This window comes from Leptonotus elevatus, chromosome 8 (genome assembly GCF_054856555.1).
Source record: "Leptonotus elevatus isolate MCC_2025b chromosome 8, RoL_Lele_1.0, whole genome shotgun sequence".
Classification (NCBI taxonomy): Eukaryota; Metazoa; Chordata; class Actinopteri; order Syngnathiformes; family Syngnathidae; genus Leptonotus; species Leptonotus elevatus.
The window spans coordinates 12,197,640-12,225,426 of NC_141246.1; the positions used below are offsets into that span (position 1 = coordinate 12,197,640).

The window sequence follows — 27,787 nt, forward strand, 5'->3', positions numbered from 1 at the left end:
AATTGTATGTAATTAGGAGAAACAAGTAGCTGCCAAAGAGAATTTTCTGTAAATGCTCTAAGTTTGGGTGCTATTCATAATATAAATGTACTTAAAGGGGAAGTCAATCCAAAGATTTTTCTTTACAATTATATGTTGTATGCTACCAATTGTCAAAACATGCCATTCTGGTTCATATTGTGTTTATGGAATATGAGTTAAGCAGCTAAATCTACCCGTTTTTTATTCCATCTCCGGGGCGGCCATTTTGCCAATAACTGTAAATGACATCACAGTGGCTCAGTGCTGCTTAACTCATATTCCACAAACTAAGACTATATTAATCAGAATATATATATATTTTTTTTTTTTTGCGTTGGTAAATTTATTATTCTTGGACTTAGTACTATGCTTACATTTTACAAACGTAAAGAACCAAGAGAACCTAATGATAGATGTTTATTATGCATAAATATACAAGAACAGCAAGTAGTTAGTACAAAGTAATGTTAAAAAAAAAAAAAAAAAAAAGACCAAGATAGTACATAGTGACATCATGCAAGGAAAATGAAAAAAATGCTGGTTTTCCCATCTACTTAAAACCTGAAAAAAAGCTTTGGAAAACTACTCATAAAGGAGTATTGAACATTGAAAAAGAAAGTTCAATTGTGTAGAGACAGAAAAAAAAAAAGACTGAATTTATGAACATGAATTTTTAATTTTGCATAAATGAATATGTTTACAAGACAATTTTTATTTATTTTACAATGCTGGCATTAAGTTCAAGAATAAAGTAATGGACGTCATATTTACCCAGAGATTAACTGTCAAAAATATTACCAGAGTAATGTACCAAAACAATTGAGTGCTGTATTTCAGTGTTTGAGACACTTACTAATGTAATGAGACTTTAGGTACGTTTACCTACTGTAAGATCAAAATCCCTCAGTAACATAACTTGATTCTTGCCAAATTAACATTATTTTTCTGGCCCTAATTCTCAAGATGTAGTTACATATCTGAATTCGCCATCAAACACATTCAACATTGCATTTCTGTGCCATTCAACTCCCTGGGCAGCATCACCTGCGTATGTTATTCATTTGATGGGACCTGTGGTATCTTGTCTGGGCTCGACTACACGAGGCACAGCACACACTGGTGTAGTAGGAATAAACGCAGAGGCGGGCTTGAACGACAACCACGCAATTATGATACTGGTCACTGCAGGGTGGCTCTGCAAAGAAAAGGAAAACCTAAGAATAAAGTGGGAAGAGCGTAAGCGGTGTGAAGAGTGACTTGAGCCTACTTATGTCAGCTCCGCAAGGTTGCGTGTTGCATTCTTCTCGACACTCTGGGGTCAAAGCAGGGTCACACTGTTCACTTGGAGCGATGTCGTCGGTGAGACAACGCACCTCACGCACGCGATATCCACCGTTGCAGGAGTGCGAACACTGGTGACACAGCAGCAGCAATTGTTTACAACACAATGCAGTACTAATTTATGTTTGTAATACGCCATTGTCTGTGCTTGGAAACACTACCATCCATCCACAAAATACTGCCTTGTATATTGAGTTTGTTATTTTGTAAGGTTGTTCTAATTTGTAGTTAGTACAGTGCTTAATTATTTTAGCCCCGCCCCCAGGAGGAAGAAAATATTCCGTGCTCCCCCTCAACTGTCTGCTGTGACTATCAAATAGTATCATTTATCTATAAAATTACTCATTGCGCACTCCCTGACAATGAGAGCGCCATTGCCATCTACTGTAGTGGATGTGCAATTACACTTTATTGTAGTATGGCAAGAGAAAACATGTTCCGGCGGGTTACCCCCCCCCCCCCTCCAAGAAGGGCCTTGCTTCCTTATTTGAGAAGAGTTAATACAAACACGACATTTACAGTATATAAAAAAAAAACGACCTAATACTAAAACTAATAAAAACTCAACTAAAATGAAACATTTATAATAAAAACAACAAATCTGCTCTAAAAATGAATTAAACTAACTTTAAAAAAAAAAAAAAATTAAAAAGTAAAACCAATAATAATGAAAAATTGACAACTATTACAACTCTGGTGTTATGTAAAAAAAAAAATTAAATTAAAAAAAAAAAGATGAAAAGTAGTAACTTTATTGACTCGCGGGAAGCTAATTGTGAATGAAAGTAGGCCTGGAAACGTACCGTGCTCCACTCTGTGACATACCACTGAACACCACATGGCTTCAGCATGCAGGGCTGAGCTGTGATTGGCTGAGGTGTAGCGGAACATTCCATTGGGACCACCACCTCCATGCGGTCTTTGTTTTGAAGAATACAAGCCACGCTCCGAGTCTGAGTACCATTCCCACACTCTGCAGAACACTTTCGCGGCACACACATAAAATGATTAAGAAGTTCGTATTTTTCATAGTGAGTGTGTGCAGGTGAGTTACCTGACCCCAGGGTCCGGCGTACCACTCTGGACGGTTTTGGCATGGCCCGGGATTACATGAAGTCACTTCCTGTGGACGTTCGCCTTGGCAGCTGTCCAACGGGAGGTCGGTCCCGTGGTTCATCAGGCATATGGTTGTTCTGGTTCGGTTGCCGTGACCGCATTCGGCAGAACACTAAGGAGCATTACATGCAAACACACACATTCATTTGGAAAGCAATCAAACATACTATATCCAGCAGTACAGAACTTCAAAGAGAGGTGTACAGTCTCAGATACTACATTGGAGTACAGCCACAAACAAAACAAGGAAGTGAATACAAGACTGGACCACATCTCAATTTGATCAACTCAGGTCAGAGGGCGGCCATTTTGCCACTTGCTGTCAACTGGAAATGAAGTTACAGTGCCTAAAGGCTCAGCTTGCGAACGTCACATGACCAAACCCAGAAAACAGGTGAGACGTGATTGGTTGTTGTTACACACTATAATATTTTTTTTTTCAATCTACAGCTACAGTATAAATTCTGGGGGTTTTCTTTCTGAAATCTATCAATCTATCAATCTATCAATCTATCAATCTAACTATCAAATCTAACTATCAAATCTAACTATCAAATCTAACTATCAAATCTAACTATCAAATCTAACTATCAAATCTATCTATCAATCTATCTAATCTATCTATCAAATCTATCAATCTATCTATCAATCTATCTATCAATCTAATCTATTGATTCTATATATCTATCTATCTATCAATCAATCTATCAAATCAATCTATCAAATCAATCTATCTAATCAATCAATCAATCAATCAATCAATCAATCAATCAATCAATCTATCTATCTATCTATCTATCTATCTATCTATCTATCTATCTATCTATCTATCTATCTATCTATCTATCTATCTATCTATCTATCCATCTATCTGTCTGTCTGTCTGTCTGTCTGTCTGTAGTCAACAGCAAGTGGCAAAATGGCCGCCCCCTGAGATGAACAATAAAGGGTGGATTTTTCTGCTTAAATTCATATTCCACAAGCGCAGTATTAATCAGAATGCCTTGTTTGGACAAGTGGGGGTGCTTATAAAACATTTTTGATTTCCCCATTAAACATACTGTTTAAAAATAAAACCACAATAAAAAATAAAAACACTTGTTGAACACTTGGGCCTTCTACTGTTTTTAAATGTTGGCTAACAGCTCGTGTTTTTTAGGTGGTGCTTGGTGTAAAAAAAAAAAAAAGCTTGAGAACCACTGTCTTGTATTGTTAGTTGCTTTGTTGGTTTGGAATCAAGAACCTACAATTTTAATTTTCACTTTTCGCTGTGACAGTCCACTTGCATTGGAGTCAGGTTGTGCAGTGACCTAGTAAGTCCAGCAGATGGAGCTGCACCTATATGGAATTATGGATGAAGAAGAACATTACGGCCTTTCATGTAATTTTGAGTTATGAATAAAAAAATTATTTTGGGGGGATTATAGTTAGAGGGCATCGTGGTGAATGAACATAGCAGTTAGCACATCTGCATCGCAGTTCTGGGGGTCTGTCTTCAAATCCTGGTTTTGGCCTTCCTGTGTGGAATTTTTATGTCACCTGTGTGGTTTTTTTTCATGTACTGTAAAATATGCACGTTGGGTTAATTAAAAACTTTAAAATTGACCACAGGTGTGAATGTGTGTGTGAACGGTTGTTTGTTGATCAGGTACATACTGGACTTCAACAACCCTGGATTCATTCACACTATCAGTGGGAACTGGGAACTGAATTTATGTTGCGTTAGATAGTATAGATATGTTAGGCTAGTTTGTGTTTTTACCTCCTGGCTCCACCGGCTCATGAACCACCTGCGTGCGCATGTCCCCATGTCACAATTTTGTATTGCATCTGGCTTGAGGTTCATGTTGCACTCCTCGTCTGGTTCTGCCTCACCCTGGTTGCTCACACACACAACTTGCCTGCGACGCTGGCCCACCCCACAAGGCACCGAACACTGGGAGGGAGGAGAAAACAGAGGGTATGCGATACGTTTTTTGCAGATTATTATTTTATTTTTTTACACATTAACATTTCAATTAAGCCAATAAATTGATTATCTTACTTTTAGTCTGCAAAATATTGGATCTATATTGGTCGACTCGAATCGCACTTTTTACATTATTGACCATTTGATCACGTGACTGCCCTAAAACGGACGGCGGAAAGAAATGATTGTTGAATGGAAGTGGACGTGGCCCGGAGCGACTTAGTGACTTAGCGACTGCTATTTTACAAATTAAAAGTTATTATTGCCCATAGAGCCATGTAATCTATTACTTCAACCGAAGTTCGCCTGTTAGTCAAAGTTGCACATTTCGTCGGGACTCATAGAGCGCGATATTTACTTTGGTTGGGAGATCGCTCGTTTGAAAAAAAAGCCCCTTACCTTCTGTTGCCTGCTGTTTTAACCAAGTTAATCGAATCGCCGACTTTACCGGAATTCACAGCGCACGACCGACATCATTATATAGTCAATGCCGTTTCTTCTCCTTTCACCCGGGCTGATTTAAAAGCGTGTCGCTGGCTGGGTCTCTGGGACGAGATGCTACGCTCACACCGGGGGACAATATACCTCGTAATGCAAAGATAAAACTTGTTTATCATGCTAACTGACTTATTTTTACACAGTCCGTTCTATATTGAAACGCTGTGATGATGTTATGTTACTATGTTTACTAGCATGGAACAAATGTGCAAGCTATATGCAGTAATTTCATGAATATGACTCCGGCTCCAGAGTGGAAAAACTCCAAGCACAAAGACAAAATCCCCCTTTATTAAACAGTCAAATGCACTTAATAGTTTTAAAGAAGGTGCATTTTAAAACTAAGCTGTGTGTTCGTGCAGTTGGAGTGGACGCTAACTATCTGTCTCGTTAATGTGATTTGAAACACGCAATTCGACACCTCTGTTACAATCTTTTTTTAGAGTGCACGTTTACTAGTAAAATGTATGAACATTTATCTACTAACCTCGCAAAATCCGTGAATACTTTGTGGGCTGTCAGTCCTTTCTGTTGATTGCTGCTATCAATCGACGTCGTTCGTCTTCATTAGTAAGTATGTGATAAAAAGGAACATTTGGTTTACTCCTTTGTCTATCTGTACAACCGACCGCAAGGCAAGATATGATTTTTTTTTTAAGATAATCGATTAGATAAAGGACTTAACGCTGTACGAGATTCAATGGTTACAATACAGGCAAGTGGCTCTTTTGCCGTCCAGTGTCCCCGAGGGGGGCGTTCCCATGACGTGCAAAAGGTCAATAACCCCGTTTAACAGACATGCTCTCACCGTGCTCCATTCAGTTCGTATCTCCCATAGGCTGCAAATTTTGAGCTGACAGGAAGATTTGGTCACCGGTTGATCAGCTGTACCGCACAGCTGTTGTGCCGCCGTCATGGCCGTCTCTGTCCCATTGGAGTGAACATGTGTGACCTGGCGGCAGATGACCTGGCGGTGCTGAACGCCCGGCCCACACTTCTTGCTGCACTCGGACCACTCCCCCACATCCCAGCTGTCAACCAATCACAAGACAGAGAAAGTGAGAAGAAGCTATGTCCCTCTGTGTTTGTTCCAACAATGAATCTTGACTTATGGTTAGTTGATCCCAATTTGTAATTTCAATCTAAACTTATGAAAAACACATGTTAGAGCAGAGACATGAAAACTAATGAGAAACAGTAACTGACTACGCAGGGCATGGCTTGTTGTGACAGTCGTCTTCATGATTTGTAGGTTCACGCACTGGATCACAAAAGTCTGCATCAACGCTTGCATGGAGATCCTTGTCAACACACTCCCACAGCACTCGACGCCTTCCTGGCACACACACACACACGAGTTTTCAGTAAGTAATGCAGAATTATTGTGAGAATACTGAGGAAAAAAACAACAAGAATTGACATTAATGTTATATTATTATGAAAATACAGAAATGCTGAACATAATAAATTGTGAACTCGTTAGACAAACTGACCATGATAATAAAGTGACAATATCTCATGACAGTGCAATTCTAATGTCTCCTCCGTGAGCCGGCACCTTATCGTGGTGGAGTTTGTGTGTCCCAATGATCCTATAGGAGGTATGTTGTCTGGGGCTTTATGCCCCTGGCTGGGTCACCCATGGAAAACAGGTCCGAGGTGAGGGGCCAGACAAAGCACGGCTCATGGATCCTTTATGATGAGTACAATAAATGGACAGACTTTTCCCTTGCCTGGACGCGGGTCACCGGGGCCCCCCTCTGGAGCCAGGCCTGGAGGCGGGGCTTGTTGGTGAGCGCCTAGTGGCCGGGCCTGCACCCATGAGGCCTGGCACAGTCCGAAGAAAAAAACGTGGGTCCCCCTTCCAATGGGCTCACCGCCGCTGGGAGGGGCCAAAGGGGTCGGTGCATAGCTGGCTGGGCGGCACCTTTGGCGGTCCGATCCCTGGCTACAGAAGCTAGCTAATCTATATGTGAAATAAAGAGTGTCCAAGTGAGCTCTGAAACTCCAGGGCTGAACATGAGTTCCAGTCCGGACCTGCTTGTGAGCTCTGTGAGGTGCAGACCAACTCTGTCTGAAAGCGACCATTTGCTCACCGGTGCCACATGTGCTGCTGCATTCCGTGTAGCCTCTCTTTGTCCAGGTGTAGATGGGCTGGGTCGGGGTTTTTAGGTTTGGTTCTGAGGGAAGCAAGTGTGGGCGGGGCTTCTCTTTGGCAACGTCATTGGTAGCCACGCCCACTACCTGCACCATGTCACTCACCGTCTCAACTGTAAGTGGAAGTTAACATAACATGCGGTTACTAGTGGGAACTCATTTTTAAAAACATCCATATGCTTACTTTAATATTTGAATTATAACGATTATAAAAGGAACTTTACTTGCGACGGCTGGCACGATGGTCCAGGCGGTAGAAGGCTCTAGAGTTGTGTTTGTGGTTTTTTTAGGTAAAACATACTCATAGTACACACTGGGAGATGGTTGCTGGTAAATTAACTAAAGAGAAGAAAACGTTTTTTGCAGTAGTACGATACAAAGATGCAATAACCGCGCTGTTTCGCGTGCATCTCACATAAACATGCAGGTCGTCAGTCAGCGGCCCGGGCGCCGTGATGGACTCTCCGGTGCGAGAGCGGACTTCATTGGGTCGTTTGTACGTGAGCTGCGTTCCCACCGCGTTGAAGATGCCGGGCCTGTCGATCACCCAGTGGCCATTGATGATGTGCTTCCCGCTGGAAGTCTGCACAGCTGAAAAAAACACACAATCACCCAGAGAGTGTGTGAAAGTGTATCTGCTGCCATGTTGGAGCATGTGTGTGATTGGATGTGCATGTACCCAGGTAGTTCCGGCTCTTTTGTCTTTCTTGTATGCTGATGTTATACGCTCCTGAGGGAATCACTGCTATCTTATGATAGCCGACGCGGAGGAACATCCCAGAGAAGTTCCCTTTCACCAACTCGAACCCCAGCTAAAGGACACATTCACATACCCAGCATACTTCACAAGACTTCAATTCCAAAGGGAATGTGCACATGAAAAACCAAACACTGAAAGTTAAGGGAACTTGGTACATGATTGTGAAAGGTAGCAGTCACTTACAATAATGGTACATGTACAGTATTAATGTTTCATTAATTGTTTGGACATTAGTTGTTAATTAGTCTGTTAAAAATGTTTTTAAAAGATGAACAAACTGTCATTAGTCATTTGTAAAATAGCAATGCCTGTTTATAACTAATTTACAAACCAGTAATAAAGTGGAAATAAAAAATACTTTAAAACATCAAATGTTTTGTTACTACTATGGCTTGTAAAATACCAATGCCTGCTTATAACCAATTTATAAATCAGTAATAAAGTGGAAATTAAAAAAATACCTTAAAACATCAAAACGTTTTGTTACTACTACTATGGCTTGTAAAATATCAATGCCTGTTTGTAACCAATTTCTAAACCAGTAATAAAGCAGAAATAAATAAATAAATACCTTAAAACATCAAGCAAATGTTTTGTTACTACTACTGCATGTAAAAACATCAATGCCTGTTTATAACCAATTTATAAACCAGTAATAAAACAGAAATTTAAAAATACCTTAAAACATCTAATGTTTTGTTGCTACTATGGCTTGTATAATATTAATGCCTGTTTATAACCAATTTATAAATAAGTAATAAAGTGGAAATTAAAAAATACCTTAAAACATGAAATGTTTTGTCACTACTACTACTACTACGGCTTGTAAAATATCAGTGCCTGTTTATAACCAATTTACAAACCATTAATAAAGCATCATTAAAAAAAAACACATAAAACATCAAACGTTTTGTTACTACTATGGCTTACCTTGGCTCCAGTATTCGAAGCAGAAAGCCCTGATGTTGGCTGAAGAAGACAATAGAATTGGAGGAGAGCCAGCTGCAGAAAGCAGAGGTGCTGCCACAATTCGGCCATGGAGAAACTGAGGCAGGATTACACTGTCACTCACTCACACGCACACACACGCACACACACGCACACGCACAGAAGTGATAGATGAGACGGGGTTGGCTTGGTGGGCGAAAAGAGAAAAGACAAAATATGTGTGAGGAAAAAGAAAGTGTGTGTGTGTGTGTGTGTGTGTGTGTGTGTGTGTGTGTGTGTGTGTGTGTGTGTGTGTGTGTGTGTGTGTGTGTGCGTGCGTGCATGTGCGTGTGTGTGTGTCTCAAATGCCACAAGGTACTACTCACACTCAATACTCACCCAAAACACTCAAAATGGTCACACACTTTCCACATATTGTTCTGTTCATCCGATCGACATCTAAAGAAAGACGCATGAAATTGTTATGTCAAAATCAATGTGAATAAAGTACTCACTGAGAAAATCTGTGTACAAGTGGTGGGGAGTAAGAACAAATACTAGATTTTTTTAGGTACCTGTATTTTAGGTGAGTACAGGTATTTATTTTTATGATGAGTTTTCCCCTTGTTCTCACGTCATTTTAACATATCTGTACTTTCTCCTCATTACTTTGTCAAAATATACTTTTTTTCAGCCCCTGTGGATGACTCCAAGAAGAAGACAATGAGATTTGATTAGGACAGCTGGCAGCATAATAATAATAATAATAATAATAATAATGCATTTTATTTATAAAGCTCTTTTAAAAGAACTCAGCCGCTTTACAGTTTAAAAGTCAACAGATAAAATGAAAAGACAAACTTACATTAATCAAACAGAACAAGGGGGGGGGGGGGTCAACTTAAAAAGCAGAAGTCCATAAATCAAGTAAAGATATATAGAAAAGTGTATAATGTAGATAAATATGAGATGTAGCAGCTTTATGGTGCAGAGTGGATCAAGATGGAAGAATGTGAACCATAGGACATTAACAACTACTACATTAACAACTCTATGATGCCCACAAATTCAGAGAAGCAAAATATTCCCAATCCAAGGCCTTTTCAAAGACAATTGTTTGAGGTTGTTAGCGACAAGGACAATTTGTGGCGAAAACCACCAGCTTTCGGCCTTCAAAAGTTCTCTGTCTAATCCAACCAAACACATACAGAGCTAATGTGTTTTGTTTTTTACTTGTTGTCATTAGCTTTAGCTTTTTTGTTGTTGTTTTGTTCGTCAGTTCACAATGTTAGCAAAGCTACGTTGTCCTGATAGCATAAACGCGAGCTAACGCTAGCTAGCTTAAACTCTTCTTCCAGACGGCTGTCTTGTGGTCTCAATGTGATCACGTTCTCTGTTTGTCAAACACAACTCTAAGAATGTCCACTCAGCATTGAGTCACTCTTCAGGGACTCACATTGTCAAATGACTCAATCGCCATGTGGGAAACTATGACTGTGATTCTGAGAGGTAACTGTAAATCTAATGGCCACAAACCAAAATGGCACCTTTGAACTTCACATGTGGTTACATTTGGAGAAATTCAAACACAGATGACACATTGATGAAATATTCTCAGTTTGAGAGGAGTTCTGTTTTGAGTCCTATAAAACATAATATAGCAGAACCTGCATAGCTTTCAACAATTAAGTTGAGACAAAACAGCGGATTATTTTTTTCTCCCAATCATTTTGCGCATTTATTTGTGTGTTTATCTTTACGCTGTGGGAGAATACAAGAGAACTAAATTTATAGACTTTTTATTTCTTTGTTTTGAAGTGTGTGAAAGAACATTTTCACAACTGAGGTTTATTTTGAGTGAATCAGAGGCACTCTACATGAGGACATCTGACACTTTAGTGTTAGATGTTTTCTGACTTCCAGTTGAGTTTAATAATGATTGGTAAATTTTGACAATAGCCACATACACAGTTATAGGAGGGTGTGCACACTTGTGCAACCACATGATCTCAGTTGTTTGTGTTTACGTCCCCTCTTGAAAACAGTTTGATGAAAATGAAATGGCTCATCTCGGTCTCAATTTTTAATCACAAAAACCTGGCATTGGAATTGGAAAATAAATCTAATTGGGTTCACTACACTATAAAAAATAACCTATAAAATCTGTCCAGGAATTTTTGGCTAAGAATTTGCTGCCACTTTAATTTGGTCAATTGAAATCATATATTTTGGGTACTTAAATTCAATAAAGTTTACCTCACTATTATTACATTCCACAAATAAATTACTCATTAAAATATAATAAAATTTATACTCCTGATTTTTATTACTAATACACTGTCAGTTAATATGAGTAAAATGGTGAACAGTACTTGCTTTGGAGAGCTGCTGATGGTGTAATGATTTTCTGGGGTAACTTCTCCACAGTCGAGCGTGTGCTTTTTGGCTTTCTCGCCTCATTTACCTTCCCCTGTTAACTCTCTTCCAGATGTGGTCTGTTTGATGTCCGGCTGTCCCGTTCTGCGGGCCAGCTGCCCCACAAACCAAATGAGTGGCTTCTGACTTCCCTTGATAGTTGAACGTGCCCTAACCACCGGTTACCAACCAAGAGAAACACTGATTGCTGAAAAACAATCAATCACTTACATTCCTCAGTCACTCGCTGTCATTCCATGTTGGCTCGGTCACCATTTCACAGTTTTCATTTTTAGTTTTACAAGCTGTGTAAGGCTTGTAGTGTTGTTTATTATACAGCTCCCTAGCACACTCACATAACGAAAGCGATGATGTACACTCTTGTTAAAAAAAAAGTGAATCTACAATAAATTAATGTCATGTTTTATTGGTGCACCAGTCACATGTAATTGTTTGCAAAATATTTTGTGGATCCATGATTGATTTGATGAAATTACTACAAAACGCATTATAATCGCGACATTAGCGATTGCAAATGTGTCCACGTGGGGGCGGTCAGGAGCTAAACCGGAAGCAGGAAGTTGAGGTTTAACGTGCAAAATTCAAATCGATCTAACAAAACAGTCATTGCTGGCAGTCACTTTTCTTTACTTTGATAGTTTGTTGACGGATTTACCAACCTCATTTCACGCATCGGCACACATTCTGGTGACCGAGAGAAACGTCATCTGTTCAAACGTGAGCTTTTTCCTAACGTAAGTTATATTGCTTTTGCTGGTCGTAACTGTGGTTGTTTGATGGCGAGCTATGAATCGGCGTTAGCACTCGTGTAACTCAAGCGACTTATAGTTTATTATGTCAGGCTTGTCGCATTTCACATCTCCCGTTTAATTGGATGGCTTCTTGGCCGTTTCGGCTAAGGTCTGCGGCAGAAGCAGGCAAGATGCCGGTGGAGAGGACGGCGCCCCGCGAGGTCGAAGAGCTTCACAAATACTATGAGGTTTACGACACTATCGGCTCAGGTAATTTGTTGAAAGAACAAGCTGTGGTGACAGTTTGTATCGTCCAATGCTGGCATTTTAAACGTGTTTTTGTTTTCGCAGGGGGGTTCGCTAAAGTGAAGCTGGGTCGTCACATCCAGACAGGAGAGAAAGTGGCAATTAAAATTATGAATAAGAAGGATCTTGGGGTGAGTGTTTTAGATGCAAATGTTTTTTTTTTCAAGTCAATTTTTGTGATGAATTATTTTTGACCAATTTACCAGTACATACAATATGTGAGCCGTCTATATGTTAAATGTCAGCGTTTTTTTCCTCTACAACACTGTAAAGTTGAAAATGTCAGTTAAAAAGCGGTTTACATAATTTCCTAGGAGGATCTTCCTCGTGTGAAGGTGGAGATCGAGGCAATGAAAAACCTCAGTCATCAGCACATCTGCCGTCTCTACCAGGTCATTGAGTCCCCCACGCAGATCTTCATTATACTTGAGGTGAGCATACGGGGAAGTTGATAAACTGCTGTTGTGCCGTTGTCTCATTTGCCTACTCACCTCTTGTTTTGGATCCTGTATCTGTATTTCTTGCAGTACTGTCCAGGAGGGGAGTTGTTTGACTACATTATAGCAAAGGACCGGCTGTCAGAAGAGGAGACGAGAGTGTTTTTCAGGCAAATTGTGTCTGCCATGGCCTACGTCCACAGCCAGGGTTACGCACACAGGGACCTCAAACCGGTAAAACCAGTGTGCATGAGTGGAAGCTTTTGAAGTGGTTAATGTGCTTTTTGAAATGCAAATCTCATATCTGATGTCTCTCTACACATTAGGAGAACTTGTTGATAGATGGAGACCACAACTTGAAGCTCATAGATTTTGGCTTATGTGCCAAACCTAAGGTACACGTTGACACTTGCACAAGATCCTATGCATGATCAATAATAATGCTCAATTTTGACTCAGACTGTCAGAAAGGAAATTCAACTGTTTGTTGTGGCATTTCATGTAATGCGTTGTTGTGCGTCACAGGGAGGCCTTGGATATGAGTTGATGACGTGCTGTGGAAGTCCAGCTTATGCTGCTCCTGAGCTCATCCAGGGAAAAGCTTATATTGGCTCAGAGGTCAGTCCTTCAGTTTTTTTGTCTTCTCATACTGTCTAAATTGGTCTTCCACTGATCATAAAACTGCTTTCTTGTTGATTTACCTTGTCTTGGTGCCCTGACGTAGGATTTAATGATTTCTAACAAGCAATGCTATGTTGCAGGCAGATGTGTGGAGTATGGGCGTGCTACTATTTGCTCTGCTATGTGGCTATCTACCCTTTGATGACGACAACTGCATGGTCCTCTACAGGAAAATTATGGTAAGAACTGACTTTTATTTTTTCATTGTTTCGTCACTTTTATTGTTCTGCAAAAGATGACTAATGAGAAAATGTTTTGCTTGTTAGGTTAGTCTAGAGGGGCTGGAGTAACCTTGCCAGCAAGATGAATTCTCGCGGTATTTGTGAGTTCACAAACTCCGGAGAATACATCTTGTACCGCTCCCGCTGATACGTTTGCAGACGATCTTTATCCAATCTGCCGTTGTTTAGGCAGGACGAAACCAATAAGCGCAGATGGTGGGGGGGGGGGGGGGGGGGGGGGGGGACAAACAAACCAAACGGGTGCTGCAATTAATTATGTTCTCGCAGAATTACTCACCGTTTCCCTGTTGAATATGAACAGCGAGAGGAGTTTTATGCATTTTTATCTGGTAAAGATGTTCGTGACGGTCACAAAGAAAATAAACTCATTGTCTGCAATATTTTCATTTAAAATGTGGGCACAGCTCTGCTGCACATCTAATCAAGCACTTTCTCAACCAGTAGTCAGCCAACCACCAGGGGACAAACACATGTTTAGGCTTTATTAAAATGCCTAAATAACAAGCAGGCAGTCAAGTCTGTGTGTTCTGTGCTACCTTACGCCACTAACATCATATTTTTGTATGACATAAGAGATCATCAGATCCTGCTGCAGGAAATAACCATCCATCATCTCCCGCTCGGTTCGGGTCGCGGGGTCAGCAGCTTTAGCAGGGAAGCCCAGACTTCCCTCTCCCCAACCACTTCAACCAGCTCCTCCGACGGGATCCCAAGTCATTCTCAGGCCAGCCGAGAGACATAGTCTCTCCAGCGTGTCCTGGGTCATCAACGGGGCCTCCGGCCGGCGGGACATGCCCGGAACACCTCTCCAGGGAGGCGTCCAGAAGGCATCTGAACCAGATGCCCGAGCCACCTCAACTGGCTCCTCTCAACGCGGAGGAGTAGCGGCTCGACACTGAGTCCATCCCGGACGACCGAGCTTCTCACCCTATCTCTAAGGGAGAGCCCGGATACCCTGCGGAGGAAACTCATTACGGCCGCTGGTATCCGGGATCTTGTTCTTTTGGTCATGACCCACAGCTCGTGACCATAGGTGAGGGTAGGAACGTAGATCGACCGGTAAATCGAGAGCTTTGCCTTTCGGCTCAGCTCCTTTTTTACCACAACGGACCGATACAGAATCCGCATTACTGCAGACGCTGCACCGATCCGCCTGTCGATCTCCCGTTCCAGCCTACCCTCACTCGTGAACAAGACCCCAAGATACTTGAACTCTTCCACTTGGAGCAGGATCTCATCCCTGACCCGGAGAGGGCACTCCACTCATTTCCGACTGAGGACCATGGTCTCGGATTTGGAGGTGCTGATTTTCATCCCAACCGCTTCACACTCAGCTGCGAACCGCTCCAACGAGAGTTGGAGATCACGACTTGAAGAAGCCAACAGCACTACATCATCTGCAAAAAGCAGAGATGCAATGTTGAGGCCACCAAACCGGAACCCCTTAATGCCTCGGCTGCGCCTAAAAATTCTGTCCATAAAAGTTATGAACAGAATCGGTGGCAAAGGGCAACCTTGGCGGAGTCCAACCCTCACTGGAAACAAATTCGACTTATAGCCGGCAATGCGGACCACACTCTGACATCGGTCATACAGGGACCGAACAGCTTGTATCAGGGGGCTCGGTACTCCGTACTCCGGTCCCCCTTTTTAAAAAGAGGGACCACCACCCCGGTCTGCCAATCCAGAGGCTCTGTCCCCGATGTCCACGCGATGTTGTAGAGGCGTGGCAACCACGACAGCCCCACAACATCCAGAGCCCTTAGGAACTCCGGGCAGATCTCATCCACCCCTGGGGCCCTGTCACGAGGAGCTTTCCAACCACCTCAGTTACTTCGACCCCAGAGATCGGGGAGCCCACCTCAGAGTCCCCAGACCCTGCTTCCTCAAAGACGTGTCAGTATTCTCCCCACCGATTCACAACGTCCCGAGTCGAGGTCAGCAGCGCCCCATCTCCACCATACACAGTGTTAATGGCACACTGCTTTCCTCTCCTGAGACGCCGGATGGTGGACCAGAATTTCTTCGAAGCCGTCCCGAAGTCGTTTTCCATGGCCTCACCGACCTTCTCCCGTGTCAGAGTTTTTGCCTCAGCGACCGCCCACGCTGCATTCTGCTTGGCCAGCCGGTACCTCCTACCCTCTCATTCACCGGGGTAAACCCCAACGTACAGGCGCCTAGCAGGGGGGCAATGAGTATGCCCACACCTGCTCTGCGTCTCTCACCGTGGGCAACTCCAGAGTGGAAGAGAGTCCAGCCCCTCTCGAGAGGATTGGTACCAGAACCCAAGCTGTGTGTGGAGGCGAGTCCGACTATATCTAGTCGGAATTTCTCAGCCTCGCACACCTGCTCGGGCTCCTTCCTTGCCAAAGAGGTGACATTCCATTCCATGTTCCCAGAGCTCGCGTCAGTAGCCGGGGGTCGGACCGCCAAGTCCCCCGCTTTTGATTGCCACCCAACTCACTGCGCACCCGACCCCTTTGGCCCCTCCCACAGGTGGCGAGCCCATGGGAAGGGGGGCCCATGTTGTGCTTTTCAGGCTGTGCCCGGCCGGGCCCGATGGATATAGGCCCGGCCACCAGAGGGGGGCCCCAGTGACCCGCGTCCGGGCGATCCAAAAATGTATATTCATCATAGGGGTCTTTTGAAATGATAACATTTCACTTATTTGGTCTGAAAATTATTTGTTTACTACAAATGTAACTTTTAAAACATGAAATGTGAGAGTTTTTGAATCTAAAATATGTGTCTTGGCTCGGTAAAGGTTGAGAAACACTGATCTAGACACATTATTGCGGGACCAATTGAAGATGTTTGGCATGATAAAACTTAAAAGGAACACATTTTAAATTCCCTTTCTCATGGAAAGCAATTTCAGTTATTTTGAGTGTAAGTAAATCTCCTCCATATTATCTTGCTTACTATATCCTCTTAACTGTCAGACTGTCAACTGGTGGATTTTGTATTTTCTTAAAAAAAAATAGGGGATCAATATAAAAATGCAGAGCACAATTTGTCAAACTTGACTTCTAACCTACTTATGTTACAAACTAATGTTATAGTATCACTGTCTTTGACACATTCTTTAACATCGATTAGAGATAGAATGTGTACATGTGTAAGTGTCAAACCAATTTTGAAGTGTGAAACTTGATAAGACAAGGCAAAAGGAGAACCATGTTCTTACTTGAAGAGCCGGTTAAAATATTTCCTCATCCTTTCTAATGAGGTCACTGCCTGCACATTACCTGTAAAGCTTATCCAGGAAAAACAGAAACAGCAGATGTTGTGTATTTCAAGGTTGCAAATGTACTTTCAGAGAGGGCAGTATGACAACCCATCATGGCTATCCACGGGAAGCATTCTTCTGCTCAACCAAATGATGCAGGTATGATGACATCTATTGTAATGGCAACAAATGTACGCATTTAAAAAAAAAAACAGCAAATACATAATTAGCTGTAGTTACCATTTGCGTCCTGTAGGTGGACCCCAAGTTGCGTCTGGCAGTGCAGCAGTTGCTTGAGCACCCTTGGGTCATCAAAGACTACAACAGCCCTGTGGAGTGGCGCAGCAGGCAGCCGGTATCCTAGCCAATACATTTGCACATATGGTCACACACATACTGCATATTCACACCACAAAATAGCCAATAGGTTTACTAAAGCGCAACATGTTAAACTTTCAATAGTTTTTAACCGCAGTGCTGTACACGGTTTCTTCTTTCTTTGTTTTGTAGCTGGGCCACATAGACGAGGACTGCATCACCGAGATGGCCGTCAACATGAAACGTTCCAGAGAAAGCACCACCGCTCTTGTTAAGGAGGTATGTGCCACATTTTGGCATCAGAATTTGGCTAATTGGTTCACCCATGTGCGCATGGAAAAACTATGGAAAGCAGAAGAAATTGAAAAGCAGGCCAACATACTCCCGTTTGTCTTTATCTGAGAATTGAACGGCACCACTCCCCCAAACCACCATTCACCTTCATTTTACATTTGCCATCGAGCTAACATGCAACTAAGGCGGTCCATTTGCTCTGCTCAGATTTTAAATACAGATACAGTGGAACCGCTCCCTTTTGTAATCTGCCAAAAATCTTCAGGGAAATTTTGTGTCTCAAGCGTTGAACACAATCATGCATGACATCACACGAGATCAAATTTCACATTGCTGTGCGGCAGTTCAGATCATAGTTCTTCCTTTTGCTCTTTTTATATTACAGTGGCGCCTTGACTCGCCTGTTTAATTCATTCCACGGCCACTAATCATCCATACTCAATAAAATGAATGGACATGTAATTAATCCCTGCTGGTACCACATAAAAAAAATTAATACAACAAAAGAACACTTAGCTGTATTAGACTAATATAAAAACATAAAGTAATGGCATAATTAAGAATAATATAAAGTTTGATTTTATTTCAGTGGCCACCAGTGGGCGGTATAATGCACACATTGAGTGCATATATTTAACAATGAAACAGAAGACTGTCTTATCAGAGTTGTAATAGTATTGGTCGGTTTTTGCAGAGGATAAAGAATATATGCCTTTGTGTATTGTTGTTGTATGTTCTGTCTGCATTTGTTGCTACCTCTTTTGTTCAAATAGAAGTTGTTTATTGGTTTATAATTATCCTTCTATTGATGCTAGTATTGTTATCCTATCATTGTTGTTTTGGGTTGTGTGTTGGTATTAAGCTTTATTTTATGCAATTGTCTTTGTTTTATGATTAATTTTAAAGTGAACTTTAAAAACACAGCTTGGCCATAAAAAAAAAAAAGTTCACTATCTGCCAAACTGTGGCTTGTCGTGAAGTTTTCTCCTACCATAGCTAATGCTTATAACTCGTTTTTTTGCTCCCAATTCAAGAGAAAAAAACCCGGATCGGACAACTCGTATCTCAAAACGTGCGAGTCGGGTCACTTGTAAGTCGAGGTACCACTTTTCCTATATGGAAAACAATTCCTAAAAATGAAATCACAAAGCATTGTGTTTTGACACATCTTACTCAGAATTTCCTCATCTCCATGCAATAATTAAGAAAATGCTCAGTTTCCGTACAACAAACCCAACTTCCAGTGCAGAGATTTTAAACGAGTCCTCATGTGTGCAGTGGCGCTACGACCACATCACAGCCACGTACTTGCTCCTGCTGTCCAAGAAGCAGAGAGGCAAGCCAGTGCGGCTCCACACGGAACCCCACGTCAGCGAGGATGCCGTCTCTCCACGACATGGCCGATCACAGGTCAAACTGCAACTCCCAGCATGCCTTTCTACCTCAATGGCAAGTCCTCAGCCACTCAAATCAATTGCTTCCCTTTTCCCCAGACGAAGAAATCTCTTCATTTTAGTGACGGCGAGGACGCCGTCATTTTGGGTTCTTTGGATCTTTGCTCAGACTACATAGATGATTGCCCGTGGGTGCCCGTCTCACGTCAAGGGGTACGCGAGAAGACAGCAGGAATTACAGCTGACAAGGTTGGTTCAAGTCAACATGCGTCTATTATGCTTCACGAGGGAAATGTTCAAATACGTGTATTTCTACAGAGGTTGGCGTCGCCATTAGAGAAGAGATGTGTTGTGAGTCCGCTGCCCGACAGGGGTCAAATGTCAGGCCAGAACCACCAGGAGAGGAGGAGGCACAAAGAGCACCAACAAGCCAGTGAGAACAAAGAGAATGTTGGCCAGCAGGAGAAAGACGTGGAAATATTTGCACTGCCTCCACCTCGCACGCCTTCCTCCAGCAAGAAGAACTCACGCCCCAAGAATGTGTTGACCACACCCAATCAAAAAGTGTCCAATGGCACCAGAAGCACGCCAAAAGGTCGGAACATGCTTAATAAGCTTCAAGGAGGTCAAATTATTTTGTGAACGTTATAATGTATTTAGGTTGATTATTTCAAACATTTTGTGGTGTAGGCTTGTGGTAAAAGTTTGGGGAAGGCTTTAAAAAAAAAAAAAAAAAAAAAATTATTTTTTTAAATCCATAAAATCATTCTTGGCTGAGTTTATTAGAATAGCTTGAGAGCCCTGAACGCCATCAAAGAACATTTGGGGATGAACTAGAGGAGAGATTAGCCAGCATCCCAAAATGTTGAAGTCTTCCCAAACACGTGGAATGGCCACGTGTCCCATTACTTTTGTGCGTCTGTTTGTATTCTCATTAATATATTTGTCTTGCTTCTCTAATCACAACAGCAGCACAAACCACATGGCACACATTTGCAAATAAATTGTCTTGTGGGTAATGATCTTTTTTTTGGGGGGTGGGGGGGGGCTTGTTTTGTTTGTTTGTAGCTTTCTGTCTGTTTCTATGATTTCCCTGTCATTAGGCTTTTGAAAGTGGACACGCACACTTTTAGCTGTCAACTGGATGCTCGACTTATCGTGAGGCTAATTCTATTGGCTCAAATGATGGACGCTAATAGAAATTGCAAATCACTACAGTCTTAATTATGCTCTAAGCGGAATATGATGCGGATATTGTGTCCGCCGGCAGCACCCCCTCTTTTTTTTTTTCTTCTTTTTTTTTTTATAAACCACCTCACCCCCCAGTTGTGCCCGTAGAACTTATGTAATGATCTACTTTGGCCTTTATAGCTAAATAATATTGATAAATATTTAGAATACCAAATGTCAGGTCATGTGTGTGTGTCTGTGTACTGCAGCTGGAGGCAGTGGTTCGAAAGAGTCGGTTAAGAGGAGAGCGGCAGACAGCAAAGAGTCCACCAACATTGAGATCATCGCCTTCAGTCCTGAAAGAAGGCGAGTCTCACACCAGCGCAGAGGGAAAAAAAATCATTAAAATCTCAACACCGACACCATCTGTTAAAGTTTGCGTCTGCGTCTTCCGCCACAGGTCTCGCTCTTTGGACATGGCCGGTAGCGGAGACAGCGGAAAGAAGCGAAGGGGAGGGCGAGTGTTCGGCTCCCTGGAGAGGGGGCTGGACAAGGTGATCACCATGCTCACCCCCAGCAAGAGACGAGCGCTGCGAGACAACCCGCGCAAGATCAAGGCAGGCGCCTCCCGGATGAGCACGCTGTTCCGTCTGTGCCGCGTCTGACTGTGTCTCGCCTCCCTCCAGGCCCTGTACAACGTGACCCCGACGGAGCAGACCAACCCGGACCAGGTGCTGAATCAGATCCTCTCAGTGCTGCCTGAGAAAAATGTCGAGTTCACCCAGAAAGGGTAAGAAAAACTCATTAGCATGAATATTAATGCAACATCGAGCAATGAAAAATTGCCAGGTTCACACTGTGCCCCCCTTTTCAGAGCATAGTTTGAGCCTTTTTTCATCTAAGTAACTCGGGACACTGAAAAGCGATCCGCCAGGCTTTCTGTTGGTCATTTTTGTTTTCATGTTTCTTGGACATGTATAAAGTCATCTGAAATGTGTTGTTTTTATTTTTGTCCAGCTACACGGTGAAGTGCAGAACCTGGGATGACTTTGGCAAGGTGACCATGGCCTTTGAGCTGGAGGTGTGCCTGCTGCACAGGCCAGAAGTGGTTGGCGTGCGTCGTCAGCGACTAAAAGGAGACGCTTGGGTCTACAAGCGCCTGGTGGAGGACATCTTCTCCACATCCAGCATCTGAGCATTACAAGTCGCTGCTTTTTAATACCACTCAACAGAAGCATTACATTTAGATCTGCCATGTACAGTCACCCCCCCCCCCCCAATCTAATTATGTTGTACTTGCCAGTTCACAAAATTTACAATATTAACTTTATTTACTGTACAGCTGTTTATTTGCATTTGTGGATGTTTTTAACCCCTAAATCTGCTTGATTTAGTTGCTTAAATAAAACACTTGTTTGCTAATTTGATGTCTTTAAGAAAAAAAAAACGTTTACAATTCTGTTATGTTTCATATGTTTGTGACAATGTCAAGGGAGCAAAATAAATAGTTTTTGCATCATTCTAAATGAAAGTAATTTATTAAAAAATGTAATAAAAAAAAAAAAAGAAGCAAATATCATTTATCACAGTGGACATGTTCCAAACCTCCGTAATAAGTCAAAATCCATAAGATACCATATTGGTGTTTTTAAAATGCTGTAGTTTTATTTTATTTGTTCCTCATACACAATCTACATGTGCTAATATAACATGGATTCATTGTATTGCAATTTTGGTTCATCCTTAATAGAAGTCCTTTATGAAAATATTCTGAAAAATCAGTCATTCTTTCCTTCTCTCAAGGGTTGCTGAACTCCCTAAACCAGACTTGAGACCCATTCTCTCACTTTAAACAACTCTTATTAATTTAGTCAACTTATTAAAGAGTAACTCAACTTTTTTTTTTGCTGATAAACTGGTGTCTACAATTGCTGTCTACATGTCCCGGTCATTATTTTTGACATTACTATACGTCATACGCCACACGTGACGTAGTGGGTATCTTCTCGTGTAATGAGATGACAAACAGCCAAATTGTGTTTATCCTAGTATGTAACCTTAAGATGGTGCCAAACACTTTTTTGCTCCAAATTCAAGCTTTCAACAAAAATGCACTAAAATGTCAAAATAATGACCAGGACATGTAGACCGCATTTGTAGACACCAGTTTATACCGTTTATTAGCAGAAAAAAAGTTGATTAAGTGTTTAAGTAGTTTAAAAGCTAAATACTGAAGTGATCTATAAAATAAAACAAAAACAAAAAAACAGGCAATGTTGTGTCACTGTACCTCCGTTCCGACAGGGGGCGCTCTAATTACAAGCCTGCAGCTGTTACAACTTGTATGATTTGTATTTTGCAACCTAAGAAGATTAAATGTGAGGAATGTGAAGGGCCGCAGGGAGACTTTGCAAGCTGAATCATTCCAAATGTTCCTGTCTTGAGCTGAAAGTCAAGTTGTTTGCACGCGTGAGTGTTGAAGAAAGATGAAGCTTCTGCTGGCAGTTGCTCTCATTGTGCTCTTTTCATGTAAGTTGACAGAAGTTGTTTTTTTTGTGGTGTAATATTTTATGCTGCTGTTTTGAGACCTGATGGTGTTTTGTGGGTGTTGACAGGGCTGTACAGGGCCTGGATTTCCAACAGCACCATGCATTCAACCCCATGTGAGGTATGTAGAAAAAAGTTTGGCCTCCATGTGCAGTGTTGATGTTTTGTGATTACCAACCTTTGCGGATCCACTGAAAATAAGTTCTGGTGTGTACACTGCCTTTTCATTTCTTTGCCGACATTCTTGTACCATTCGTCATGAACATTAGGGGTGGGAATCTTTAAATGTCTCACGATTCGATTCCGATTTTTGGGTCTGCGATTCGATTCAGAATTGATTTTTGATTAAGAAAGATTTTTCAAAATGATTTGATTGGCAATGATTTTTGCTTCAATCTATAGATGTGCAAGGAATTGTAATGATCTACTGCAGTCGGACTCGCTAATGCTAATTAGCGTGCTTCTTGCGGCACTTTTATCACTCAAAAGAACGGCTCCATGCTGAAAAAAAACAACTTTTATTGGAATAACTTGATTGTGACTTTTTCCTTCTACTCATATAATGTGGCTACAACTTAACAGTGTATTAGCGTGGAACCACACTGCCCCTCAGTGGCCAAACCGGGTAGAACATGAGCAGCGCTCCCAATAAAGGCACACACAGACAAAGGCAAGACAGTATAAATAATTTAAATAAAATCGACTTTGGGACATTTAAATGAATCAAAATTCTTATAAGAATTGATTTTTTGGCACACTCCTAATGAACATTGTCAGCTTGTAAATAAATCCACCAAAGTTATGCTAATCACTGCGTCTGTCGTCACGCCGCCGCTCACCAGTTGAACATTTTCCAATTCAAAGCGTCTTCTGCAAAAGTTCTCTTGCAGAAGTTCTCTCTCCACATACACATCGAATGAGTTTGATGCTAAATGCAGTGTGAAAAAGGCTTTACACGTGTATTTTCTTTCCCCTGCAGGGCGCTTCAGTGAGCGAGACAGTGGTCTCCCTCCTCTTGTGTCCGCTGTCTCTTTACTCCAGCCTGACGTCCACTCTGGTCCGGCTGGTCCTTTCCGTCCCGCCGCTGGTCTTCACCGCCATCTGTCATTCGGTGATGCTGCTGGTGGCGACGCCCGTGTGCGTGCTCAGCCTCTTCATGCCGCTGCTGCTCACCTGTGTGCGCGCGGGCCTCTACCTGCTGCACGTGGTTTTGGTAGGGGGCGTGGCCATTTGGACACTCACGCAGGAGCCCGTTCACGAGAAGGTCAAGCATCAGGGGAAGAGGCGACTGAGCGTGTCCGGTTGGGTGAAGTAAACCTCGGATTTGCTTTTTGTTTTTTACTTGCAATTAAAACACCTCACTTACTGCCTTTGCCTTTTGTTTACTTAATCAGCATCCAACTTGATTTATTAGCTCCATAGACTCTCCGTTTAAATTGGCTCTGCAACAGGCCCAGGCCTAAATGAGGGGGAAAATATGAGCCGCTTGTGCCTTAAGCCGCCAGTTGTCCACTTATGGATCTCTTTCATTCTCCCTCTCCAGCTCTTTCAATGCGCACAACCAATTATGTGCGGATTGTTTCCCTGCTTTCTCATCATTAGCCTTGTCTGTCATATGGAGACGAACAGACGTGAGAAAATGAAGACCGTTTTTTTTTTGTTTTTTTTTTATGCATTCAAATGTTTTGTTTTTGTGCACACAAAACACAAGCCGAAAAACTAATAAAGCGAGTTAACGGCCAGAGAAACTACTGTGGAGATGTTGCAAAGACCATTCGCTTAATTCAAAGTGGCAAAAATCAATTTTCCAGCCAGTATATTTACACAGGGAGCCGCACAGCACCGACATAAAAAAGTAATGAGTGAACTTTGTGTGTGAAAGAGACAGACAGAGGGGGAAATGAGGCAGGATCATAGAGATTTATGACATGTCCGTGGACTTCTAATTAGCATAAAGACTGGACCGGCCCACTCAAGCAGAGAATTAAAAAGCCTAATTGTGCTGTCAGCCTTTCCCTCTCGCTCTCTCTGTTGACTCGACTTCATTCCGCTCGCATCCGTCTCCTCTGTGTTCCCGCGTTCGTTTATGAAGGAGGCCTGCGCTGATGCAGATTAATTGTTGCCGATAAATGGGAGCCGGGTTGTTTGTAATTGTCTCTCAGTGGCCTGTAGGAGAAGGAGGGGAGTCAAGAAGACACGGTGACCGAGCAGTATTGGGCCTCGCGAAATTGTGCACCTCATGCTGTGGCCGCTAAGTAAATATTCTCAATCAGTCTCCGGTTTGGGAGCGCAAAGCGCTACCATTGAGCTAAAACCTGAATTTTTTTTCCTTTTACACCCCTCACAATCGACATTGGAGCAGTCCGTGTCCTACCAGTTGCAACAAAAATAGGTACACTCTGCATCCCATTTGTCATACAATGAAAACCAGATATTTTCATTATTTATATATATATAAAAAAAACTCGGGCATCCAGACAAGATGTAAACTAGTGGACATGTCCGGACCGGGCAAAAGAGGATGTCTGGTCACTCTAATGTAAGCAGCACAATTCCGAATTCTCAATTCAAATTCAATCCTATTTTGTTTGTGGATGTAAATTGGCTTTTATACACTCAACAAAAATATAAGCACAACACTTTTGTTTTTGCTCCCTTTTTTATGAGATGAACTCAAAGATCAAAATTTTTTTTCACATACACAATATCACCATTTCTCTCAAATACTGTTCACGAACCAGTCTAAATCTAATAGTGAGCACTTCTCCTTTGCCGAGATAATCCATCCCAAGTTCTAACCCCCCTTAAAACAAAACTGCACCTTTCATAGTGGCTTTTTTATTGTGTAGTCTAGGGCGCACCTGTGCACTAATCAGCATCTTCATATGGCACACCTGTGAGGTAGGATGGATTATCTCGGCAAAGGAGAAGTGTCCACTATCACAGATTTAGGCTTGTTTGCAAACAATATTTGAGAGAAATGGTGACATTGTTTATGTGCACTCTAAAAACCGTTGGGTCAAAAGTAACCTAATTATGGATCAAAAATGGATTGATCCACTTCATGGGTCAATTTGACTCAACTTTCTGGGTTATTTTATACAAAATTACCCCATTTTTAAGTTGTTTTACGCCAAAATACCCATTTCTTGACTAAAAGATGGGTCAAATTGACCTAAGTAGAGGATCGGTCCATTTTTGACCCATAGTTTTTAGAGTGTGGAAAAAGTTTTGATCTCATAAAAAATGGGAGCAAAAACAAAAGTATGAAGCATAAAGTTGACGTTTGTGGTGATAGTAGTAATTCATCCACACAGGCAGTTCATTTGGCGCGAGCAGGCGATCGAGGGGTGTCGTCTCATTTCCCCCAAAATATTTCAACATCCTCCCACCTTGCTTCTCTGTCATTTTGAAATGAGCTACACCATGCGCGACCACATTTACTCGCGTAAACACGGTGCCGTGTGATGTCGTTAGGTTGTTGAGACTTGTTGATTTCTCGTAAATGTATTGGTACAGACTGCAATAAAATGGCCTGGCGAACGTCACATGCAAGAGGCCGCGTTTGTGTTGTATTTCCGTGAAGGGAGAATGAAGAGGAGGAAAACCTTGTCCTGTTTTTTTTCTGCAGCAGCGGCAGCAGACGAGGTTAACGCGTCGAGGCCTCACATCGCTTCTTCTTCTTCACCGCTGACGGCGTGCGCAAACACACGTGCACACACTTGTAGACAACACTACTCCCTTAAACTTTCCACTTTGCCCCAATCCTGCTACCTGCTTTTTTTAACCTCTCTGCCCTTCCTCTCCATCCCACTTTTCCCCCTTGTGCTCGTCCTCCTCCCGTTTTTCCCCCCCTCCCTCACTCTAATTGGTCTCCGCTAGGTTAGCTTGGACAGGCCTATTCATCATAGCGCCATCCTCGGGGAGCCTGCAGGGATGGACAGAATCAGACGGGAGGGCGAGAGGTTCTGCCGCTTGTCAACCAATTCCTCGTCTTCTATCTCTCCTTAAAAAAAAAAAAAAAAAGCATCTCACCACTTTGCGATCACCTCATAGATGTCAATTTTAAGACAAAGCGGAGGAGGGAGGGGCGACATAGACACATTAGCGAGGCTATTAGTTCAACAAGCTGCTTCCATGCTTGTCAATGGTGGCGCGCGCACGTAGACGCGGTACTCACGGCTGACATTTGTTCCATGTGCTGTTTGTGTGATATGGAGTGACATGGACCTAAATGTGTGTGTGGGAGGTAGGAAGGGGTGGGGGTGGCATTAGGACTCATTTTTACCACTGACACTCTAGTGTTTGTGTGGCTGTAAAGGGCAATGAGAAGCATGTAACGACTGATTCCGTGTGGTTCAAATGTCTGCAGTGATAAGGTCAAACGAGATGTTTTTCCACTTTGTGTGTGCGCGTGTGGGATTTTTTTTTCAAAACAGTGTTGAGATACAAGTTTAATTAGTCCTGAGACCACACTCGTAACTTGAAAAAAACTTGTATCCGAAATCATCTTTTCCCATTAAAAGGAATGCAATTTCAATCTGTTACCGTAGATGCTATTTAGCATTAGCATTGAGCTAGCCAACTTAAGAGCTAAGTTGTGGTTGTTTTAAATACCCAACATGTAGTTTTCTTGGTTGTTTTTTGAGTAGTTTGAGAGTAAATATCAACTGTAAATGGCAATAAGCAGCTTGAACAGTGGAAAATTGAACTTTGCTAACAATGCAAATTAGTAAGTGTAGCCTACAGCTTGTATAACAGTGTAAATTTACCGCGACCAAATATCTTCACAAACAAAAAATCAAAAAATCTATCTATCGATTTTCGATTAAAAAACGATTTTTGATTCAAAATGATTTAAACGACAATGATTTTTGCTTCAATCTATAGATGTGCAAGGAATTGTAATGATCTACTCCAGTCGGACTCGCTAATGCTAATTAGCGCGCTACTTGTGGCACTTTTGTCACTCAAAAGAACGGCTCCACGCCGAAAAAAAACAAACTTTTATTGGAATAACTTTCCTTCTACTCTCTAATGTGGCTACAACTTAACAGTGTATTAGACCGCGTGGAACCACACTGCCCCTCAGTGGCCAAATCGGGCACAACATGAGCAGCGCTCCAAATAAAGGCACACACAGACAAAGGCAAGACAGTGTAAAATAATTTTAACAAAATCGATTTTGGGACATTTAAAATCGATTCTGAATC

The 27,787-nt window shown here is 42.1% G+C and overlaps 3 protein-coding genes across 4 annotated transcripts; 2 read left to right on the plus strand and 1 right to left on the minus strand.

Moving 5' to 3' along the window:
* Positions 1-425: 425 nt before the first annotated feature.
* Positions 426-8,938, minus strand: adamtsl7 (ADAMTS-like 7). The gene is made up of 12 exons (XM_086082681.1): positions 8,793-8,938; positions 7,782-7,914; positions 7,518-7,693; positions 7,327-7,441; positions 7,042-7,215; positions 6,152-6,281; positions 5,754-5,976; positions 4,241-4,414; positions 2,417-2,590; positions 2,166-2,345; positions 1,289-1,433; positions 426-1,216 (listed from the first exon to the last, which is right to left on the minus strand). The coding sequence occupies exons 1-12, from the start codon at positions 8,898-8,900 to the stop codon at positions 1,062-1,064; spliced, it is 1,887 nt and encodes a 628-aa protein (XP_085938807.1). The 5' UTR covers positions 8,901-8,938; the 3' UTR covers positions 426-1,061.
* A 2,854-nt stretch (positions 8,939-11,792) lies between these two features.
* On the plus strand, positions 11,793-21,673 carry melk (maternal embryonic leucine zipper kinase). Of its 2 annotated transcripts, none has more exons than XM_086082868.1 (18): positions 11,793-11,959; positions 12,126-12,226; positions 12,308-12,393; positions 12,577-12,693; positions 12,790-12,933; positions 13,026-13,094; positions 13,225-13,317; positions 13,461-13,559; positions 16,942-17,010; positions 17,108-17,206; positions 17,362-17,448; positions 18,742-18,873; positions 18,957-19,106; positions 19,176-19,452; positions 20,297-20,393; positions 20,488-20,644; positions 20,714-20,817; positions 21,045-21,673. In XM_086082868.1, the coding sequence occupies exons 2-18, from the start codon at positions 12,148-12,150 to the stop codon at positions 21,220-21,222; spliced, it is 2,037 nt and encodes a 678-aa protein (XP_085938994.1). In that variant the 5' UTR covers positions 11,793-11,959; positions 12,126-12,147; the 3' UTR covers positions 21,223-21,673. The 2 variants fall into 2 exon arrangements, with proteins under 2 accessions (XP_085938994.1, XP_085938995.1); XM_086082869.1 differs by having other exon boundaries at positions 11,793-11,942.
* A 742-nt stretch (positions 21,674-22,415) lies between these two features.
* Positions 22,416-23,940, plus strand: LOC147169780 (uncharacterized). Its single transcript, XM_086083564.1, has 3 exons — positions 22,416-22,556; positions 22,643-22,695; positions 23,554-23,940. The coding sequence occupies exons 1-3, from the start codon at positions 22,514-22,516 to the stop codon at positions 23,887-23,889; spliced, it is 432 nt and encodes a 143-aa protein (XP_085939690.1). The 5' UTR covers positions 22,416-22,513; the 3' UTR covers positions 23,890-23,940.
* Positions 23,941-27,787: the final 3,847 nt, after the last annotated feature.

Coding starts and splice junctions, on each gene's coding strand:
- adamtsl7 (XM_086082681.1), bottom strand. CDS start 8,900: ATGGCCGAATTGTGGCAGCACCTCTGCTTTCTGCAGCTGGCTCTCCTC. Junction 7,216..7,326: donor CATCGTGCCAGCCGTCGCAA/GTAAAGTTCCTT, acceptor TTCCACTTACAG/TTGAGACGGTGAGTGACATG. Junction 2,346..2,416: donor ACGCCGGACCCTGGGGTCAG/GTAACTCACCTG, acceptor GTGCCGCGAAAG/TGTTCTGCAGAGTGTGGGAA.
- melk (XM_086082868.1), top strand. CDS start 12,148: ATGCCGGTGGAGAGGACGGCGCCCCGCGAGGTCGAAGAGCTTCACAAA. Junction 13,095..13,224: donor GCTTATGTGCCAAACCTAAG/GTACACGTTGAC, acceptor TGTGCGTCACAG/GGAGGCCTTGGATATGAGTT. Junction 17,011..17,107: donor TGCTCAACCAAATGATGCAG/GTATGATGACAT, acceptor TGCGTCCTGTAG/GTGGACCCCAAGTTGCGTCT.
- LOC147169780 (XM_086083564.1), top strand. CDS start 22,514: ATGAAGCTTCTGCTGGCAGTTGCTCTCATTGTGCTCTTTTCAT. Junction 22,557..22,642: donor TCTCATTGTGCTCTTTTCAT/GTAAGTTGACAG, acceptor GGGTGTTGACAG/GGCTGTACAGGGCCTGGATT. Junction 22,696..23,553: donor TGCATTCAACCCCATGTGAG/GTATGTAGAAAA, acceptor TTTCCCCTGCAG/GGCGCTTCAGTGAGCGAGAC.